Below are 24080 nucleotides of genomic sequence, written 5' to 3'. Positions count from 1 at the left end.
TCATCAAGATAAGGGGATGGAATGGACAGGTAATTCCAAGTTCAATCCTCCATTTAGTGAATGGAAGTTCTATGTCTACAGTTGATGTGTTTCATATAGCACATGCAGTTCTTGACCATTATTGGCAGGTGCAATGCATAGTGATGCTTCAAGTTTGATGGAATTCTTGTTGTGTGACTCTTTTATAATAAGTGCCAAGTCCAGTCTTTTCAAGTCCTGTGCTGTAACTATATTTGCGCTAGACTGTTCTTTTAATTGTACTCTTCCAAATAGATAGTTTCATTTATTATGACCCTTGTGAATATGGTAGATTTTGATATCATGAATATTTCTATGCTTTTTTTGCCTATCTGCTTGCATGATTTGATTTTATCATGGTTTACTTAGTGTCCTATAATGAATATTAAAAGGTATCTGTACTTTTTTCGAAATCTTGGTGGCAGGTGTTTTTTTTTTTCCTGTAATGTTTTGATGTCATTCATGCTGCTCAGTGGTGTGCTGTGTTGAACTGTACTGTGCTTTGTTTATTAAAACTGGACTAACTCATCCAGTGAACAACATATTTGGTGTTCCAGCACAGCATTGTGCTGTGCGTTTGCGCAAGAGTTTGCCTAATAGTGCTCTGTGATTACAGGGTCAGTCACTAATCTGTAAACTCTGATTAGTCTGCCAAGAATATTGCAGAAACTTAAGGCATATTACAGGAATTAATTGAGATTATTTCTGCCTTTGCTAGCTCTCCATCAAATAGCAATTCTCATATCTCAGTGATGATTGGACCTTGAAATCAATTGAACAAGCAAGCTCCACCACATTATGCAGTAAATACTCAATTTTTCCATAGCGTGACAGTGGTTTTAGTCATTTATTATTTTCTGCATGTTGTTTGAATAGAATGTTAAACTGTATTTTGAATGCTTTATAGCAGAAGTCAGTATCAAGAGCAGTCAGTTGTCTCTCTAGCCTTCATATGAACAGGGGTGTACTATTAGGCAAGGACTTAGCTCATACTATATGGTAGATACGGCACTTGTAAACACATAACTCAACTAGTTTATTCTCAGAGTTTCTTGCTAACTTCACAAAAGGAGAATATTTGTACAATCCCGTGATGGGTTGATGCTCGATTATGATACATTATATCGATCGATGCTGTCCATGTAACATAGAGCAATACGTTGCTTGACTTTGCATGCACCTGATCACAACCATCACATGTGCATGCCTAACAGTAGGGACTTCATACATATGTGCAAACACATGTGTATAGTACATGTATGTCAATTGTTGTGCTCTGTAAGAGGCTGTAGCTAAACATGTGTTGTTTCCCTTTCGAAGTTACTTTTCTCTGAAAATTCCACTTCAGAGTACATTACAGCCTATTAATGGAAAAAAAAAGAGGAAGATTGTGGTCTGGGAAAGTTATCTCTTCGAACAAAAATTCACGGACAAAGAGGGAACTCAAAACAGTCAAGAAATGGCAGAGCTAAATTGCTACCTCTGGGTTGCTGCAGGTATATCTGAAGCAATGCAGTGTTTATGTGGGGAGTGTCTCAACATGGGGGTAGTGAAGTAGCAGATGCGCTGCCAGAACTCTCCCCAAATCCGCAACCTATTGGGCAATCATGGAGGAGCAGTTTGCAAAATGGGCTCACACAATGTGATGGCATTATGTTGTGTGATGCTCCTTGTCTGTGACAATTTCAGTAAAATCCTCAAATTTGATTGGCTGAGATGCTCTGATCACTGACCGTTACTATGGTAATTGTCAGAGACTGACAATTTGTCATTGCTGCCTACTTTCATGAAACGATAGTCTGATAAAATTCACAAATATCATTAATTCTTTCGTGGTTTTTTCTAAACAAAAACCATTGCCATGCAATAATTAATTGATCTGCATGTAGTTTTCACATAAAGAGCAAGAGCTTTTGCACTTCACAAGAGATGGCTAGCCATGGATCCAGTAAATTTGTTATGCATCAGGGTAGCTGACTCACAGCTAGCCATGCATCAAGTACATTTGCCATATAATTGAAAAAATAGATCTTTGGCAAAAATTTATCCACTGTTCAATAAAACAGATGATACACTTGTGCTTCAATGATTTATTCATAGGAATAGTGTGCATGTAGTGACAATGGATCCCATCTAAACCCACTTGGCTTTGCTTCATGGGTTAGCAATTTCATAGTTGCCTTATGCACACAATTCCTACTGACATACTCAGACCTGTGCATCATTTGTTATATTGTTTTAAAAGAGAAAGACAGTCTAATGTGCCAGCTGTTTGTGTATGTGATAAGCAAGGCTGGCGGAACGGGGCCCCTCACTTTTTTTGCACAATACATAGGAATACATAGGTTGTAACAACTTTGGGCCCCCACCCCCTCCCTTTTTTTTTTTTTTTTTAATTAGATTTTTTGGGCCTGATGTTACCATCATAATTTGATGAGAGGTGGCCCTAGATTACCAAATTGTAAACCATAATCAAAATAACTTATACACTGTATGCATATATACAAAATAACAAAAATCATTTCTTACAACAAACTAATTAAATACGAATTAACACAATTCTTAAATCTGTCCATATTTGGAGCTAGAGGAAATATATTGGTGGGAAGTGAGTTCCACAGCCGAGTCGTCCTTGGTATGTAAGAAGACTGATGGAGATACGTGTTCGACTTTGGTACAGTAACTCTGTAGGGGTGAGCAATTGCAGAAGAGCGTGTCAATCGAACATTGGAGACCAGTGGTGGAAGAATTCCAGACAGCTCAAGGGACGGTCTCAAGAAGAAATGGCGGGTAGAAGGTACAAAGAGATGCCACATTTCTTCGATGCTCCAGTGGATAAATTCCAACTTTGGTGGGGTCATCAATTCTTAGGAGGCGAAGGGCTTTTCTCTGTAGCCTGTCCAGTAGCCCAAGTGCAGTGGAACCAGCTCCAGCCCATATCGGGCATGCATACTCCATTAAGGGCCTAATGTAAGCTTTGTAGATGGTGACTCTTGCCTTAAATGGAAGGAGATCTCTTGAACGGCTAAGAATGTAAAGCCTCTTTGCAACCTTTTTGGCAAGGCATGTGACATAAGGAGCCCAAGTCAAGGTGTTGGTAATGATAACACCAAGGAGGGTGATACGTCTGGTTGGCTGTAGGGCAGAGTTCATGAAGTAGAGAGGAGGGTGGTTCTGGTTCCGCTTCCTGCTGATGATCATCTCTTCTGTCTTGCTTGCATTGAAGGTGACGCACCAATCTGTAGCCCATTTCTCAATAGTCAACAAGTCACGCTGGAGGCTCTCAGCACAGATGGTTCTGTCACAAGAATTCTTTATAACAATGTGCAGAGTTGAGTCATCAGCAAAGAGGTGGAGATCATTTTCCACAAGGGAAGTCAAGTCGTCAATGTACATAAGGAAGAGCAGGGACCCTAGCACACTTCCCTGTGGCACACCAGCAGATAGGGTCTTGGATGATGAAGTGTAGCCATCTAGAACAACAGCCTGATGCCTATCGGCCAAGAATGATGAAATCCATCCATATATATCTCCATGTATGCCAAAGGATGACAATTTCGTTAAAAGGCCACGGTGCCAAACACAGTCAAAGGCTTTCTTGATGTCTAGAGCTATGATCCTGACTTCCTGTTGAGAGTCTAGGGAGTCGTTCCACCATTGGGTGATATATGAAAGCATGTCAACAGTGGATCTGTTCTCCCGGAACCCATATTGCGCATCGCTCAGAAGTTGATGTCTTTCGAGATGTTTCCGAATTTGGTCACCAATTATGCTCTCCGTTACTTTCGAGATGATAGAGAGAAGAGATATGGGCCTGTAGTTGGATGGATCTTGTTTGTTCCCTTTCTTGGGCACTGCTACAACATGAGCAGTTTTCCACTCTGAAGGCACGGACTTGCTGTTCAAGGATATTTGGAAGAGCTTTGAAAGAACAGGTGCAAGCTCTGGCGCACAGTTCTTAAGTACCGTGGCTGAGATGCCATCTGGGCCAGTAGCCTTGGATGTGTCGAGATTACGGAGTTTCTTAAGAACAACCTTAGGCCAGAATTTGACGATAGAGATGGTTTCATCAGTTTTTAAGTTCAGATTGGGAGGGACTTTGCCCTTGTCGTCAAGATGAGCATTTGCAGCAAAGGTGTTGTTCAGGAGCTCGGCTTGTCTGCAACCTCATTGAAGATCTGTCCATTATCACTTTTCAATGGAGGAACAGCGGATGTTTTGTTGCTATCAGTTACAGACTTCACCAGTTTCCACCATTGTTTACTGTTGGCATACTTGAGTTCCTGCTCCAGGTGGTGCGAGAACTGAATACGAGCTCTGCGTATGATGCGCTGGCATTCAGATTTGGATTTCATGTACAAGATCCAGAGTTCACTTGTGCGTTTTTTTTGCCACTGTTTGTATGCTTTCTGTTTGGTTTTGACAGCATCATGACATCTACCATTGAACCATGGTTTATCCGAGTACTTGTGTTTGGTAGTTCTGGATGGTATGAAAAGGTCCATGGCATCACCAATGTTGTCTTTTACACTGTTCCAGGCAGCATCAGCACTATGTGTCTTTGAAAGGGAGGACCAGTCAGCTTCAGATAGAAAAGAGCGCATGCCGTCCCAGTCAGCTTTATCGTACTGCCAGATTTTGCGCTTGGCAGGCTTGCTTGTAGTTGGAAGTCTGTAGTTAGCTACGTCCATAACCACACAGTGGTCAGAGGAGCCAAGGGGGGGCATCAACTGATACCACATGGTTGTCAGGGGAAGTAGTTAAGAAGAGGTCCAGTTTAGAACAGCTTCCATCCTTTCCAATTCTGGTGGGGTCATCTACAAGTTGATGGAGATTGTTGAGTGTGGCAAAGTCGAATGCAGAATCCCCGTGGGCATCTGTCTTTATGCTTCCCAGCCACTCTTCGTGGTGGGCATTGAGGTCACCCAGAACAATAATTTCAGATCTAGGGTGGAGCTCTTGGATAGTGTCGATGTGATCTGAGATGACATCGTAGATGCTATCGTCAGCAGAGGGTGGTCTATACACACAGAACATGAATACCATGCGGCCAGGGAGATGTATCTTCAGGCAGATTAATTCATGGTACAGGCTTTCATATTGAGGCATTCTTGTGGCAGTGAAGGCATCACTGTAGTACACCATAATTCCACCCCAACTAGAGTTGTCTGGTCGATCGCGTCTAAGAAAGGAGTAGCCAGGCACAGTGAACAAATCACCGTCGATCTTGCTATTCAAGAAGGTTTCTGATACACAAAAGATATGAGGTCGGGATCTAAGGAGAGAAAGCTCCAAAGAATCCCAGTTTGAGCGAAGACCACGTATATTTGTGAAGCCTACAATAAATCTATTCTGGTGCGGACCTGGGTTTGGATGAATGTCTCCACAAATGAGTGATAAAATCATAAGAAATAACATAAATAAGCTAACAATGCCATAATCTCGGTCATTCGTTCCAATATTCATCATCATATAATCATTCCGTTTCGAGGCTTTATCATTTGGTAACGTGACAATAAGAAGTAGATGGAATGGGCAGTCAACCCAGACCAAATGTAACCAGGGGCCGGAGCCACTTGCTCCTGGGACTGAAACAGGGTTTCCCCCTTCACAGTCCGTACAGATGCAAGCTAGGGTTGTCATCCCCGTAGGGAGCCTGGCCGGCTAAAAGCCTGTAAGGCTAGAAACCTCCCCTTCCCTTCCCTTCCCTTACGCGACACCAGAAAAAAAAAAAAAACCAGAATGTGGTTAAGCTTTTGACATTTGCCAGCCGATGAAGAGGGTATGGCCATTTTTTTTTTTTTTTTTTTTTTTTTTTTTGCTTGTCAGCTGATGAACCCCCCCCCCTTTTAAAAACGTGGCCCTGGCCATGATATGATTCTACCTCTTGATTAATATAGGTTTTCCCATTCATTTTCAAACTTTTTTTCATTCAATTTCACAAATTTTTACTTCAATTTCGTCGCGGAATGTCGGGGTAGTAGGGCAATCTTACTTTCAAATTCGTCTTTCGTCGTTCATTTTCAAATAAAGTCCATTCAGTTTAGTCATTTGGCATACATTTTTGTCATTTACAGTTCAAATTCGTCAGTCTCACTCGCAGCACTCAAAACAGCAGGATCGATTTCGTCTTTTGTCAGTCATTTTCGTTAAATTTTCATTCATATTCGTCTCATATCTCTACCCGGTGTGATTTTCCAGTCATTCATGTATTGTTTTTTTTTTTTTTGTTTCTGTAACCGTTCACATTTTACATTCAGGAGTTAACATACACACAAGTGCCTTCCCCCCCCCCCCACACCGACACACACAGAACCACAGATACAGACACACACACAAGCAATCCGAGTACACACTGATACAAACAGACGTGTACCGTCTCGCAAACAGAAAAACTGACAAAAGATTTCTAGGCAAACATAATTAAAGACAAAATTTAAGTGTAGAATTGTCGCCTGTTTAATGTCAAAGAATGGATAACATAATTATGTTTGCTGCTTTCCAGGTACAAAATTTTAACTTTGCTTCATGCATTATGATGCGAAAACTTGAACATTACGAGTTAAAGTTCAAAATGTGACACTGACATACTGTCCTGGGTTATGACTTTTGACTGTCGTTTATCCTTCAATCATTTTCGTTGGCAGTCTTGTTTTTCATGTGTATTGTTCAAGCAAGTGGTTAGGGAATAATGTGTGACGATACAGTTTACGAGAGAAAGTAAAATATGTCGGCTTAAATTTGGTTCACCATCAAAATAATCGACAACATCTGACTAATTTGAGTGAAAAATTCATGAAATTGTGTGAACAAAGACGAATTTGATCTTCACATTCTGCGATCCGTTAGCGGGAGGGACGAATTTGAATGACAATTGACGATTCTGAATGCTGTATCTTCGAAAATGTTTGACGAAAAACAAATTACAATGACAATTGACAAAATTGAAGTTAGGATTTGCGTTCCACCTGCTTCTCGGGACAAAATTGAATAATAAATCTTTGAAATTGAATAACAAAAGTGCGAAAATGGATGGGAAAACCTATATTTGCTTAACTTTGGTTCATATGCTAAGCTCCAGTGTTGTACATGCTTTATGTAAGCCAGTGAATCCAACTAGATACAAAATGAATGCATTTTTAGTGTGGTACACAAACAAAAATAATAGTGATGTTGGCCTTTATCATCTTTAGTGCACATACAATATGATTATGGGGTTAAATAGATCATCATTGTACACTGAGAAACAGAAGTTTAGGCAAACTTTTTTTTTTATATCAGGTTTATGACAAGAATTTTTATGACTAGATAATGACTTGTATTGCCTGCAGAAGTGATCATGAATAACATAATAAACTATGTCTTGATATGTTTTTTTTTTTTTGTATTCAGAACTGAAATACAAATGATTTATGATGCAAACAAACTCTATTACTGACATAAAATATCGGCTAGTTTATTATCTACACACTTCATCATGTTGAATTCTTCAAGGATAGTAATTTCATGCAGTTTACCAAGTAAAATATGCTAGCTCCTAGTTATTTATGCAGGGGGTACTGTGGATGGCAAATCTGTCTTGGCTGCAGAATATCTTATCACACTCTTGATATGCCTCTATCCTCAGTAGCAGTACTTACCTGCAGGTCAACCAGCTTCTATCTTCTCTTTAATCCTGTCATGACTACTTCTTTTAGTACCATTAAAAGGAGACTCTGCTGACATTTTCCAATAGTTTTGTAATATTTCTTACCTTTATGACTGAAAGTGAAAACCTGCTGTTGGAAAGAGAATTTTATAACCCAAGATAAGCTTGTGATAAATTTTTGAAAAAAAACAACAAACAAACCATAATAATTGGCAAACAATGGAACAATCCACAAAAATTGCATACATCACAGCAGCCCAACTCTGACAACCAGCACATGTCAATATACTGAAGAACCCTTACATGAAGTCCTGTAATAAAGTAATCATAATTCAATTTCATATAAATGAATTCAAAATGAAGTTGTTAAACTATTTTTGTAAATTTTAATAATGAATCACTTCAATACTGACTTATTTTGTGGAAATGAGAGGAAAATTGTTGCAACTTGTAAAATGAAATTGGCATCGTTGTCCCTTGGTGCTCCTGTTGAGAGCTGTGTATAAAATAAGTAAGCTTTAATGCATAAGCACATGCATAACTTGTAGATTGATGGCTATGGCTGAGTTGTTTCTACACTTTATTTTACCAGTGAACCTCAGCAACTGTTATTTCAGTCAAAGTTCCCCAAAAATCAACATGAAAAAGAGAGGTATCTTCTATTCACTGTTTGGCACTGAAGAATGATGTCTGAAAGAAAGTAAGATGACCCCATTCTGTACAATTTTGCTTCTACCCAAAGTCAATTCCAGCTGGTGCACCACACAAACAGCAGTGTCAGTGGCAATAGTGATAGTGATGGCTTGTCAATCCACAAAGTTGGCCTCATACCCACTTATGACATCCAAATCTCTGATTATCCACTAGAGTGCAGATATGGATTTCTGTAAAGCATTCTAACATTTGAAGACTTTGCATTTACATTCTGATTTCTGCAGGAAATTTTAGACTTTTAACTCTAGTCACACAAACAATGTTGGTGACCACACACGCATATCGTATCACATCCATGAAATTTCACTGCTGTTACATTGCTTTACATCATGTATACAATCACACTGTCACTACATGGGCTAGACTGAGGTGGGGATAGATGGTATGGGAATGGTATATATGTAGCAGTATCATGCCAAATGTCTCGTAGATTCAAGAAAGCAAAGAATACCTTATTATGCTTTTTATCACATTCCCTTCTGAGGGTCACAGGTCTAGGCCCGTAGTCTCCATGGTTCCTGTGCTGACATTTTGTCATTACAAGATCAGTTTTTAGGATTTTTAAAGGTTTGTCAACGTGATGAATTTTTCAGCGGTCTCTTTCAAGAGCAGTAGGCTCAAAGTGGTCCTTACAAACTACATGTAATTTTGAGTATTCAAATGTTCTGACGCTCAGTTTGGTCATATTGTAGAGGTTTTGGAGCCATCTTTCCCTATCTTCCCTTGGATTGGGAATGGTTTTTTTAAAAAAAATCTTGATTTCCCTGGGCAGTTGTCGCAATGATTGCTACAGAATAGAGCTTGGTATTATATACGTATGCACGTTGATGGTGAATTACCTGCACATGCATGGATAATAGACGTGTAAGTACACACAAGTGTGCCTGTCGTCTGCTACTCATACTAATGCACAAGCAAGACTGCACATTAGCAGTAGGGCTGCCATAATGTCATGACGTTCACGCTCGTCAGCTCATTAGCATAAATTGCAACAAAAAAGTGCTTTTTAAATGAAATTACTGCCTATTTTGTGAAATTCCATTTTAAAGGCATCGTTTACCGTTTGCAGGTGAAATAAAAACCCAGCTTTAGTGCTTCAAAATAGTTCTAAAATGTGACTTAGGGACAGAAACAACTTATGTGAAAATGTTAATCAGTATGATTAATGTTAAGTATTGTTAAATATACAAAATGTGAACAATAGTTATAATAAAATTGTTTCAGACTAAACTCTCTACAGTTATGGTCTACTCAGAAAATTAGTGATATCTCCTATTTTAGGCTTTATTGCAGAATTTTTATATGATAGGATGTTTTGTGATAAACTAACCTACATATATGCATCAAATGTTATAACTCAACCTTTTTTAAAATCACTGCTACCAATGGTAAACAATATCATTAATTTGCACAGCTTGGTCTATTAGGCTTAGAAGAATGATTTATATTATGATATATTATGTTAAAAAAAAAGAAAATACCCAACATAGTGGTAGTAATATATTATAGCCAGTGGTAGTAAGCTGTGGCAATGTGAAAAGCAATAGAGCATTAGTGCTGAATGTATGCCAGTCAATTCTTAACTGATTGTGAGATATTCAATTACAGTTGAACCTCTCAAGTCGGGACCGGGGCTCATCCGGATAAGGGATTTGGCCGGATACTGGAGACTCGATGCTTTATACATGTACATATACATACACATGTACTGATGTAGCCCATTGTAGTACCACATGTAGTAATGTGTATACTGCAACCTTTTCATTGTTACATTTGGGGATGTTTGGGGATGTTAAAATGTCTGAAGGTAAGCAATTTGGGAGGAAATTTGATGTAATGTATGTTAATCATGTTGGAAGTAATATGTAATTCATGTGTGTTTGTGTAGGAGTTCTCAAGGAGTTGGGAATCCCCCTTTCCTCCCGTAATTATTTTTAAAAAAATCACAGCGAGATTGCGTCCGTATAATAGAGAGATCCGGATAAAGGGAGGCCAGATAAGAGAGGTTCAACAAAGTAGAAATACCAGCCGTTCAGGTACCCAATAAAAAGTCATAAGGCTATCGTCTGACCAGTGCACTTGCATGAACAGAGCAGTTCGCACTTGTGTCATTGTATCACAAAACTATACCAGGAAAAGCACTAGATATCTTGTAAATGCATTATGCATCTGCATTTTACACTTAAGCTTCATACCGTAGTGCTAGTTATTGGTTAACATGTGTGTTTACTCAGCTCTGCAGCATAACATGACAGAGATGGAGGCAAAGGTAGTGTGAGAGAAATAGAGAAGGGAGGAGATAAAAGATTGCTCCATCAATTTCAAAGGAATCTTCAATGTATTTACAGTCTTTAGGCGTGTGTGTGCATACAAATTAAGCATATTTCAAGTTACAAGAAGTAGTTCAAGCTATTGTTATAAGTTTTGGTTGATATTCAAGAACAAATATACTTTTTTTGAATGTGAAGAGAAAACTGAAGAAGTCTTTTCTAAATAATGATAATAATAATGATAATAACAAGTAATAAATAACACTTTGCATTTAATACTGATGTTTCTAAGTGCATTAATGCAGAATAATTAAAATACAGCATTATGTACAACAACATCAACAAAAATTAGGATTGAGTAAATAGATAAGTTTTCATCAATGATTTAAACTTATCAGCAGAATCAAATGTGTGTCTGTCAGATATGAGTACTAGAAGCATGGAATATTTCACTGTGTAAACATGTTCACAAATTACATGTCTCTCTGATGTAGTACCAAAATAAGATATGAAATAGGAGGCCTGATATCAAATATTCACACAGAACTCCAATAAGTTGCTGCTGAGTGAAGTTCACTTACAATAAATTGGCCAAACAAGGAAAACTTGATTGTGTGAAAGTGTCCACTTTTCCAATTTCAGAATGAACGGATGCTTACACAAAAGTGACATGTCATCTGTGAATTGACATTAATGTGAGCTCACAGTGCAGTCTTGGCAGGGAAAGGCACTGATAGTCATGAACTTAGCATGTAATTGGCTTGTTTGTGATCTCTGACGTTATAACAATCATGAATTGAGATTTTACAACATCTCGTAATACATGCAAGCTGCTATCAATATTTGTGTGCCTTGGAATCTGAAACTCAGTAGAATACAGGGCATTGGAAGTGGATATACATATCATATACATATGTCGTTGTTTTTTATGGACAGAATGTTTAGAGACTGTAATTGGTCTTAAGTTAAAGGACAAGTTCATCCAACTACATGTGTGAATTGAGTAATTGCAGCAATGTTAGTAGAACACGTCAGTGAAAGTTTGAGGAAAATGAGACAATCTGTTCAAAAGTTGTTAATTTCAAAAGTTTCTGTGCAGTCATCGCTGGATGAGAAGACTACTACATTTTGTGATGTCATGTGAGTACAACAATATAAGGAAATATTAAGAGAATTCAGCATACTTTCATATTTCTAGCAAAATGAAATCTTACCCTTAACATTTGTCAGTAACAAGTGGAGGGAATATGTACTTTTCTTAATGACGTTTTGTGGAATTCTCTTTATTATTTATTCATATTGTTGTACATACAGGACATTGCAAACTGTAGTATTCTCACTTAGCAATGGCTGCACAGAAATTTTCAACTTCTAGCTGACTTGATACTCTGCATATTTTCATCAAGGTTTTACACATGCAGTATCACATCTTCAGCATTCATACGTATGGGTAGAAATCACTGATCTCATTTGGGGAACAAGATCAGTGGTGGAAATGAGCTGCTCGGCGGAGGTCTGTGCTCTCAGAGTGCTTCTCTAGTGTGGTAATGCTGCTGGGTACTGAAATTACTGACTGTGTTTTGATGTCCACACTAACCCATGTTACAACTGCACTTTTGATTAGCAATTCTACCTTTAATTACTTTGTCTACATCATCAATTTTGCATCTTGGCATCACTTCGTGGAAAAGTTTAATCCAGAACATGCACAGTGAAATGCACCAACTTTCAGTGTGGCATCTGTGTGACAGAAATCAGGATGTATCCTAAAAATTAAAAACAAAAGCAATGTTTATAGGAAGAAAATGTATGTGTATGACTAAATCCAATATAGAATAGAAACAATTTTTTGACTTAAAAACAACTTGTCATTTCTTAATCTTGTGTACTGGTTGCAGTTACATTGGACACCAAGCAGAATTGACATTGACTGCCATTGGAGTACATGCCAATTGAAAATACATGTTTGAGGAACTGTTTAAAACTCCATACACTATATCTCCTCATCACACAGAGCTCACTCAAAAAGATCTAAGAATGATTTTATTGCATTTTCTTTTCATCATTTTTCAAACCACATCACCCTTACATTCACCATTACTGTAAGAGTAATCAGATGCAAACATCTTTGTCAAATTTACTCACGTTATTGAAATTGCAGTTTCAATATCTTTTAGTTATCAAGAACAGGATTGTTGCTCTGACAATGTTCTGTATCATATCAAAGGTTCAAATGTGGCCATGATGTATTACTTTTTATAGAGGATATGGAAAAGCATTTTTTTTTTTTGAGGGGGGGGGGGGGATGCATATCAGCCAGAGAATATGTATATTTTTTCAACTAATGTAATAATTTTCTGTCCACTTAAAAAAAGAAGAAGGTAAAATGCAAAATTTGTGAAGGATTTACCAAAGAAAAAAAAAGGTGGGGATATTTCATTTATTTAAACTCTGCCAACACAGTCCATATTTTGCATTTTAATCATTCAGTTGTGACAGATGAAGGTGTCAAGAAATGTTCATGTTCAGGACCTACAGGTCTTGATGAGACTACTCTGTGGAAATAAAACCAAAATGAATAATAAATAAATAAAAATGTTACATGCCATACAGATATGCCAAATTTACATCAGGAGGTGTGCAGTGTAAAGCAAGTGTATGCAAGTAGGCATTGTGGTTGGGTAAAATACCTTGTATCATTCCTTAGCCACGCTGTATATTGTGTTAAGTACTAGGTAGGTATGAATGCCATTTTTTCACGAAGATACATGTATGTATCTAATGAGTAATGTACGTGATTTGAGCTGTAGGGTTGTGATGACAACATCTTCATAGGAATATTGCTTCTTATCTGTACTCAATTTGCTTTGTGAAATTTGTGTCTTGAGAGCAAAAGTAGTTATATTGCATGAATTACTTACATATTTGAGGACAGTTCTGCTAATTTGTGCACTGATAATTTTAGGAAGAAGGGAGAATATCTGATGCAACAGGTGTCCTAGCACAATAGCTACATGTGTAGGCAATATTTGAATTGTGTGTTTTTTTTTTAGCTCCTATACTCTGTCCATTGTGTCTTTGTCATTATAAAGTAATATTCATATGCTCGGTTGCACTCTCAGCCAATTTTAACATTCAGAACAACTTTCCAGCCGTAAACTCGATGCAGCGAGAGAATGACGTCTTGCAGGGTGTTCAGACGCGAACAATTTATACTACTTACTAGAACGGTATAACTATACGATGAATTTATACATCGGAACGCTGGCTAACGAAACGACATGTAACGAAACGACGTATAGCGAGACGACAGTCAGAGCATCGTTTCAAACTAGAACTCGAAAACGAATCAGCATTCCATCGTGTCCATCGTGCGTCTGAACGTATGGCGACCATAGAACGGTATAACTTGGCGGGGCTTAAAGGAATGGTACAGTATTGGTGGAGATGAGAATTGGGCTTTTAACTTTTTGCGAGATACCAAGAAAACACTTCTGGAATAGTACAGAGCATACCATTCTAAGAGGAATTCAAAGTTTATTTGATGAAAATCAGGTTTGGAATGACTGAAACATCCAAAAACAAAGTACAACAAAGCGATCGTAAAAAAGTGTGGGTCCCACACTTTATTATAATCGCTCTGTTTTGGATATCTCAGCCATTTCAAAACCAATTTTCGTCAAATAAACGTTGAATTCCTCATGGAATTACATGCATTTTCATATTTCATAAGAGGTTTCTCATTATCTCACCAAAAAATGTTAGAAACCCGAAATTAGGTCTCAATCAAAACTATACGATCCCTTTAATGGGAGCAAGCACAAAAGGTGACTTTGTACCTGTCATTCATGACCATAACAACATATGCAGTGAGAAACTGCACATCTATACGCTGTTTATCCGGAATGGTCAAAATTAGCATCTGAACGGTCTGTCGGCTATACGATGATTCTTTATACCTTGTTTCTTTATCGAGTTTTGGTATAAACTGGCTTGCGTCTGAACAGGGGGTTGGTCACAGTTCTATGCTTGCCTTTGCAGGAGTCATTATTTACTGACATCGATCATCACAGCAGCTCAACTCATGTCATTTGTGTTCACATGTTTTTGTTTGCAATATCTCAGCCACTTGACAGTAACTCCTGTGAAACAGCTCTAAGTAGTCTCTGACTGTGTGACAGGGTGGCAAAGAGCCATGTAGCAGCTACATACTACCAGAAGTTCTGGTATTGTGTGTAATGTTTGGTTTATTGCAGTTTTGACCCATGGTCTCATAGTGACTTGAACATAAACTCTTGAATACCTAGAGATGTTTCCTGTACATGAATGTTTGTCAATGCTGTTTTTTGTTGTTTTTGTTTTGTTTTTTGCCATTGTCATGTTAATGTTAATGTTAATACATGTATTTTGATGTTGATAGAAACTTGCAACAGAGGTTTTGATCGAGGTCAAACTATGCAGGTTTTTGTTCATCACAGATGCTACATTTGTAAAGACACAGCAATGCAACAATCATTTTGGGGCAAATTCTGGATAGAGTTAATAGTAAAGTCCATTAGTACTTAAATGAAAAAAATGCAGCTGTAAAATATCCACAGAAGAAAAATGTTACATATTAAGGAAATTGTATACTTTGTAACCAGAGTGCAGCAAACGCAAGTGGAGTGAAAATTTGAGTAACAGAGTTTAAGATGCATTTGGAAAATTATTACCTAAAGGACAGTTTATACCCTTTGTCATCTGACATTTAATTCTTGTAAGAGTTGATGTGGCAGTGATGTTGCTTGCAGTGTATCCTTTTTCTCTTTCACTCTCTGTTCCTTATTTGTGAAAAAAAAAGTTCTTTTTCACTTTAAAAAAATTTAATTATTAAAAATGTCTTTGTGACTCTTCAATCATATACATTAAAGGCATAATCTACCATTTGCAGATGAAGCAAAAAACCAGCATTAGTGCTTCATAATAGTTCTTAAATGTGAGTTAGGGATAGAAACAACCACTGTAGAAATTTGAATCTGTATAATCGATGTTAAGTATTGTTGAATATACAAAATGTGAACAATAGGTATAATAAAAATGTTTCCAGACTAAACTGTCAACAGTTACGGTTTATTGAGAAAAATACTGATATCACCTTATATTTTAGGCTTTATTGGAAAAATTTATATACTAAGATGTTTTGTGATCCAACAGACCTACACATATGCATCAAATGTGATATCTTGAAAAAATTTTAAATCACTGCTCCCAAAGGTAAACAGGACCTTTAAGGATATTGTACGCAGAGATGTCATCATAGACAGATGAGGCTGATTTTTTTTCCTAAGTGTGCAAGAAAATTGAGATTGTATTCCTGTAATGCACAATTAGATAGGAATTTCAAGCAATATGTTTCGTGGTTGTATGATCCCTTTCAAGATCTTTAGGAGTGCCTTGTAAGATGACTTGGCAAAATATCATAGTTTTCATACATCAACGCTAATTCAATTTTGATGTCTTGGTGGTTTGATCTTTGTACAGCTGCATACTTATGCCAGAAGAACTATTCAGAATATGATATTGTTGTATGGGGAAAGAAAGCCCCAGAAAGGGTCAAAGTCTAAAAAGAAAGGAAAAAAAGCATTTTGAGATGTTGATAGCAAACTGAATGAAATTCAACTTGGTACAAGGATTATAGTTCTTTATGGGACCTCACATGTTCTAGTATTGGAAAAGAAGTGAAAAGTCCAGAAGTTCATTTACCATTTACAGTAGTGGTATTCACTGATGTGTGGAAGAGAGCTGAAAGTATTGCAACAATTCATATTGTTTGCCAGATTATACAATGAAAGAAGTAGTAGAAACATGATAGAAGAAATCAGTTAAACTAGGGACTTACTTAACTACGATATTAACCAGTGATAAGACTTTTTTTTTCAAACATAAGGTTTGAGGATCAAGGCACAGCAATGACTTATGGAAAAGTATAGGAATAAATCTTCCAAGGAGGGGTATAGATATATATTATCAGTTTTGACATAATGTCTTACCTGCATCTTGATGAGAGTTTGTTTATTGCTTTATACTAAGTTGTATGTACATGTGTGGCGTAAATGTTACTGTAACCCTATGAGTAACAAAAGCATGATTATTAATGTCAATAGTATTGTAAGTTTCTTTTTTGTTAGTGGACATTGTACTGATACTATGTTGGTTTTATTGCAGTGCTACCAACTATCTTTATTGGTTTTTGTTTGTTTCTTTGTTTGTTTGTTTGTTATTTGATATTATCGATGAATCAGCCTCACAAAAGTGGCCTACTGTGTGAGATGAAATTTTCTTGTGTAAAAGATATTTTTGTGAATTGCCATTGGTCAGACATGTTCATGTGCTGTTGATTTTGTGGTTCCGAGGGTCTATGCTAAAGTTGCTTTACCTTTAATGAAATAAGTGTATAAGAAATTAGTACTTGATGTTTTTACTCAATGATTCCCCATATATCTCTATGTCGTGGCCCACAGTGTGTGCTCGACCTCCATGAGTTACTAGTTGCGCATGATCCAGCACTGGCATGGCTTAATTTTTGTAGAAATATTTTCTGGTATTCTTTAAGGTTCCAAGGCCATTTGTGAAATTTGCAAAAATTTCACCTCCTATAGTATTAAGTTAGGCCTAGCCTTGGGTAAACTGGGTATATCATATGGAATGCTTCTTGAATGAAATAGATATTTCATTGTAATTGGATTAATTGAAAATGAAGTAATTCTCAAAATGACATCAGGTTTATGTCCATACCACAAGAGGGTTTCGCATACCTAATAATTCTTTTTCCCTTGTCCAGGCCAACCCCAACCTGGTGGTCAAGTTTGCAGATACAGAAAAGGAGCGCCAACTTCGCCGCATGCAGCAGATGTCCAGCTCCATGGGCCTTTTTAACCAGATGACCACTGTTAACTCCCCAATGTCCATCTATGGTAGTTACCAGGTAAGTTTTAAATGATAACGTGTTCTTTCCTAACATGGAAGGCAACACATTTCCATATTGTAATATAATTATTGGGGAGTGGAACTTGTGATTAAATGATACTTGGGAAAAACACCACAGATGAATTCCTTCATGCTGTAAAGGAAATGAGTAAGTGCTGTGAAAATTGAAGAATGCTAATGGAACACATTATCCCAAGATAAGTCAGGAAAGGTTTATACAGTGTTGAATGGAGTCATCATACCTATATAAACTATTGTAAATTAGAAGCCTCCTGCCTTCACTGTATCGATAGTATGGTACTAAATATGCCAGTCAGAAAAGAGGCTAAGGATAGTCCAGGATTAAGGATAGTTCAGGGCTAAGAAAACCAGGTGAGAAAAGGGCTTAAAAAGGTGGTTCTGTTTTCCAGCCTCATGGAATTATTAGATGTACATTATAGTGCCAGTCACGTGAAATGACAAAAGCTTGCGGCCCAACAATTATTCACAAAATTACTGAAAATTTTAAAGCCATCATTAAAATAACAGCTTTTACGGTATTCATGCATATATTGCTGCTATGAAGTACTTTGAATTATGTAGTGAACTGCAAACCAACTCTTAACTTTACAAAATACAGTAATGACTAGATGTTGTTCATTTTCCTTTTACAGTGGTTACCAGCTACACCTGATAGAGCGGAATTTCTTAGATGTACATATGTAGTCATTGAAAACCTATACCAAGACCTAGACCAATGTCCAGAACCTTCTGACTGTCAATCAATTAGAATCTTGATTATGAAACATGCATTTCATTCTTCAGTTGCAATCATATTCAAATGTTATTAGCATGAAGTCAACTCAGTTTTATAATTTATCATTCAACAAGTATATTCAAAATCACTATGTACTTCCCTTGATACAGCAATTGCATTTCATTTTATTTCATTTTTCCATATCTTGATAATACCAAATTCACATAAAGGAAAAAAAAAATCACTTTTGAAAGCAGATGAAAAGGCATATAAAAGTGAAGTAAATACAAATGTGTACATGAAATAGACATTAAAGAAGAAATCTATCCCAAATATAAATATACTCTAAAAGAAAGAGAAAATAAATCCTGACAGAACATTGCAAATATCATGACAAAAATCGGATAAGAAATAAGGAAGATATGACATTTTTTCATTTCACATTTCTTCAGAAAACATTTCTTGACCAGTCCTTGTGAATATTTAATGAGCTAGTTGTCCCCGCCGAACGAGTTCGAGCAGGGGACTATGAAACGGGCTCCGTACGTGTGTGTGTCCGTGTGTCCGTCCCTGTGTATATGTGTGCGTCCGTGTGTGATCAAAATGTTCAATTTGCTACTTCTCTGTCATTTATGAGCCAATTTTGATTCTGTTTGCTTTTTATGATAACACTACATGGGAGCTTTGAAACTTCTACACAGAATTTCAGTTGTGACCTTTGACCTTTGACCTATATTGTACATTTTGCTACAAAATGCTACTCCTTCGCCATTTCTAACCCGATTTCGATTCTGTTTGCTTTAGATGAGGGCTTCAAAACTTCTACACAGAATTTTGACCTTTGACTTCTTTGACCTTTGACCTTGATTTTTGACCTATATTGTACATTTTGCTACAAAATGCTACTCCTTCGCCATTTCTAACCCGATTTCGATTCCGTTTGCCTTATGTGATGACACTACGTGAGGGCTTCAAAACTTCTACACAGAATTTTGACCTTTGACTTCTTTGACTTCTTTGACCTTGATTTTTGACCTGTATTGTACATTTTGCTACAAAATGCTACTCCTTCGCCATTTCTAACCCGATTTCGATTCCGTTTGCTTTATGTGATGGCACTAGGTGAGGGCTTCAAAACTTCTACACAGACTTTTGACCTTTGACTTCTTTGACCTTTGACCTTGATTTCTGACCTATATTGTACATTGGCTACAAAATGCTAATCCTTCGCCATTTCTTACCCGATTTCGATTCCGTTTGCTTTATGTGATGGCACTAGGTGAGGGCTTCAAAACTTGTACACAGAATTTTGACCTTTGACTTCTTTGACCTTTGACCTTGATTTTTGACCTGTATTGTACATTTTGCCACAAAATGCTACTCCTTTGCCATTTCTAACCCAATTTCGATTCGGTTTGCTTTATGTGATGGCACTAGGTGAGGGCTTCAAAACTTCTACACAGAATTTTGACCTTTGACTTCTTTGACCTTTGACATTGATTTTTGACCTACATTTTATTGTACATTGGCTACAAAATGCTACTCCTTCGCCATTCCTAACCCGATTTCGATTCCGTTTGCTTTATGTGATGGCACTAAGTGAGGGCTTCAAAACTTCTACACAGAATTTTGACCTTCGACTGCTTTGACCTTTGACCTTGATTTTTTACCTATATTGTACATTTTGCTACAAAATGCTACTTCCGGCGGGAACATATATTACGCACCGCGTAATTTCTACTTTTCCTTGTTATTGATGTCATGCCCTCGCAGTTTTTATACCCCCGCCACACATAGTGTGAAGGGGGTATATAGGAATCACCGTGATGTTGGTTGGGCAGTCGGGCGGTCGGTCGGTCTGTTGCAAAATCTTGCGTCGCGAACTCCTACAGTTTTGAAGCAATTTAAATGAAACTTAGGGTAAATGATGATATTGAGGTATAGATGTGCAAGACATGTTTTTTGTGTTTGTCGGACAATGCATTGCCATGGTAACCATAATTTTACCAAAACCTTGTGGATTAGATAAAACTTCCATAGTATTTATGCAATCAATTTCAAAATTGGTATCAATGATCATCTATAGGTGTAGTTATGCAAGATACTCTTTGTGTTTGTACTTGACAAAGCGTTGCCATGGTAACCGCATATTTTCTTCGAAATCTTGTGGAGTGAACAACTTCCACAGTTTTGATGCAATTGAAATCAAATTTGGTAGGCATTATGGCCTTGAGGCATAGATGTGGAACACATAATTTTTGTGTTTGTCGGACAAAGCGTTGCCATGGTAACCATAATTTTACCAAAACCTTGTGGATTGAATAACTTCCACATCATTCAAGCAATTAAGGTCAAATTTAGTATGTATGGTGATCGGAAGGTGTAGTTATGCAAGACACCAATGTGTTAATATAAGAAAAATTTGTTGCCATGGTAACAGCTCATTTTTGTATCAAATTGAACCATTTAATCTATGAAGGTGAAATTTGGTGTGTATGATGCTCTTTAAGTGTAGTTTTGCAAAATGTCCTTTGTATTTGTATCGGACAATGCATTACCATGGTAACCGCATGTTGTTGTTTTTAAAATCCTGTGGCGTGAACTTCTTCCACAGTTTTCAAGCAATTGAAACCAAATTTGGTAGGCATTATGGCCCTGAGGTATAGATGTGGAACACATAATTTTTGTGTTTGTCACACAAACCGTTGCCATGGTAACCACAATTTTACCAAAACCTTGCAGATCAAATAACTTTTCCATCATTCAAGCAATTAAAGTCAAATTTAGTATGTATCATGATCTAGAAGTGTAGTTTTGCAAGACACCAATGTGTTAGTTTAAGGAAAATGTGTTGCCATGGTAACCACTCATTTTTGTATCAAAATAAACCAAGCTATTACGGTCAAATTTGGTGTGTATGATGGTCTTTAAGTGTAGTGATGCTGGGGGAAAACATGTTTCCATTTGCTGTAAGTTTTATACTCAGTGTCAACTCTGTAATTGTACAGTAAACTAAAATTATTCTGTTTCCAATTCGACAAGTGCACAAATTTGGTATTAACGTCATTGCCCTCATGACATCACATACTATAAAGCAACACTAGGGGCGGGGGTATTAATCACCTTCAGTGGTAATTCTAGTTTATTATGTTATGTATTAAATTCAGATTTTTTTTTTTTAGCTAATACAGGTAAAAGCATATTCCCATACCAAAATATATCAGAGTTAACATTTGTTCTTTTTTATTTTGGGCGGTTTTAAAGCAAGTCTCATATCTATACAGCTGAAACATGAGATTTTTGTCATTTCTGTATATGAAATGAATAAGAAATTGTGAGAGCATAGCATCATCAACATGCTGATTTGAATATTTTTAACGACTAGTCAAGAAGTGTTTTCCAAAAATTTTTGAAATTTGAAAATGTCATAACTTACTTATTTCTTAACCAATTTTGATCATTTTTGCACTGTTCTGTAGGGAATATTTTTCTCTTATCTTAATGAAATTGATACAATTCTGGAGTGGATTTCTTCTTTAAATAACCAAGTAATATATGTACATGATATACACACCTACATATAATGTCATACATACACATCATATACAGAACAAATTGAAATAGCATTAAATTGAAGTTACGTCCAAGTAAAGAATAGAAAGTAGTTTCTCGTCCAGATTTTTAGAGAGAAAGTGATGATGGAGGACCTTTAATACAATACAATACAATTGGATCATTTATATAGCGCTCTTACACAGTCAGTGACTGGTTTCACCGCACTTTACAATGTAATTCAGTCACAGATTGGCTTAAAAAAGAAAGGTCTTAAGATTCTTCTTGAAGACATCAAGGGATGGGGAAATCAGACGAACCGAGGTAGATCATTCCACAATCGCAGTGCAGCCATCATAAAAGCATTGTCTCCCGCTCTGCTGTTAGTTTTGGGTACATGGAGCAAGGTGCTATCTGCACTTGAACATACTGTAAAACGGGGAATGTTCGCGTGCATTTTAATTTCACGAATTTCGAGCGCAAAGATTCGCAAAATTAAAATGCACGCGATAGTTTTTGTCTACACTATATGCATTGAATGCCAGTGGCAGTTTGTGAAAATTTCATGGCGCAGAAAAGGCCTTCGGCTCCAATTCCCGAAAAATCCATGCCGCGAATATATCATGTTTTACAGTAGTCCAGGTCGAGCAGAATATTATGGGATGATATGAGATCTAAGATAAGTAGGAGCTTTCCCTTGAAGACACTTGTACACAATTGTCAAGATCTAGAAAGCAATGCGCTGTGTGCCTGGTAGCCAATGTAGCTGCTTCAGCAAGGGAGTGACATGATCACGCCTACAGCACATGAAGATGAGTTTTGCTGTACAATTCTGTACCCTCTAAAGGTGCTGGACCTGATGAGAATTGATGCCATAAAGCAGCAAGTTGGCGTAATCCAGTCTGGATGCAAAAATGGCTCTGACGGCATCCTCACATGCTTTCCTGTCAGTGAATGGTCTAATGCGAGCTGTGTTTGACAGATGGTAATGGAGTCCGTGACAGAGATCTGAAACATGCTTCCTATTTGATGTCTTCATATTTTTTATCTGAAGCCACTGCGCAGCACAAGGGGCTAGTGTAGTTTTGCACTGCCTCGTATAATGCCAAATGAATGCAGACTTACTAAATGTGTATTCCGAGTTTTACATTTTGACGTTACAGTATACGAAAGTGATTTGAGCGAAGAGTGTCCTTAGATGGCTTCAACTGGACTGTCCTGAGTAGTATTTATATACTGTTACTGACAACCACTGTATTAAATGGCTTTCACATAATAATAGCAGACATTCACTGCAAGTCAAAGCATGACTTTGTTGTCAGTCTGATGATACACACGATCCAGGATATCTGTAGCTAGAGTCCATTAATGCATTTTGTCTACTTCATGCAGCAAATGCTCCACCAGCAGGCGGCCCTGATGACTGTGGCCCAGCAGTCCCCTGCAGCCTACATGAACCCCATGGCTGCCCTCTCTGCTGCCCAGCAGATGAACCAAATGAATGCTGTGGCTGCCAATGGCTTTCCAGCAGGTACTGCAGCAACCATCCCTACTACTGGAGAACATCTTCTAGGTGGGAAGTCCTTGATGCACAAGTTACAATTTTGTTTGTTTTGTGATGCTATTTGCAGTAAAGTATTCATGGCATTTTCTGTGTTACCATGATGTTTTTAAAAGTGGCTGTAACTAGATTCAGATCTGTTATTAAACTGAAGTTGCTTGTATCTTACGGTGATTTTTTTCCTCATGAAAGTAACATTACATGGAGGATTATTTCCATTTAGGCTCATACTAGATGTGCTGACTAATGACATTGTATGTGGAATGATATGTACACCATATGATATGACATGTTGTTATTAGAAACAATGACTGAATATCAGAAGCATTTGATCAGTGCTATCTTTGTTACGCTCGTCTGCTGGTCTCTTTTGTCTTGTGTAGTGCCAGCACCAGGAGGCGGCCAGTCTGCTGTAAACTGTGCTGTTAGCACCCCCACCCTCCCTTCCCCCACCATGCCCACATACACTCTGGCTGCACAGACAAATGGACAGGCAGACGCACTCTACACCAATGGCCTACAGTACCCAGGGGAGTATGCAGGTAGGCAAGGAAAAATTGTGAAGGGTCTCTTGCAATCTGCAAGATGCTTCCCAGAGGTCGACAAGGAGCAGCA

At 37.5% G+C, this 24080-nt stretch overlaps 1 protein-coding gene across 1 annotated transcript in view; it reads left to right on the top strand.

Annotated features, from left to right (window-relative positions):
• LOC139740101 (CUGBP Elav-like family member 3-A) overlaps positions 1-24080 on the top strand; it is a 206999-nt gene that overhangs the window by 167528 nt on the left and 15391 nt on the right. Inside the window, 4 exon segments of the mRNA XM_071650687.1 lie at positions 17471-17618; positions 20748-20755; positions 23297-23478; positions 23835-24007. Of these exon segments, the coding sequence (XP_071506788.1) occupies positions 17471-17618; positions 20748-20755; positions 23297-23478; positions 23835-24007 (511 nt within the window).

The sequence above is a fragment of the Diadema antillarum genome, unplaced genomic scaffold (assembly GCF_040938485.1).
Source record: "Diadema antillarum isolate AM-2024a unplaced genomic scaffold, OU_Dant_1.0 seq00000835_RagTag, whole genome shotgun sequence".
In the NCBI taxonomy this organism is placed as follows: Eukaryota; Metazoa; Echinodermata; class Echinoidea; order Diadematoida; family Diadematidae; genus Diadema; species Diadema antillarum.
This window is presented reverse-complemented; position numbering and strand designations above follow the sequence as displayed.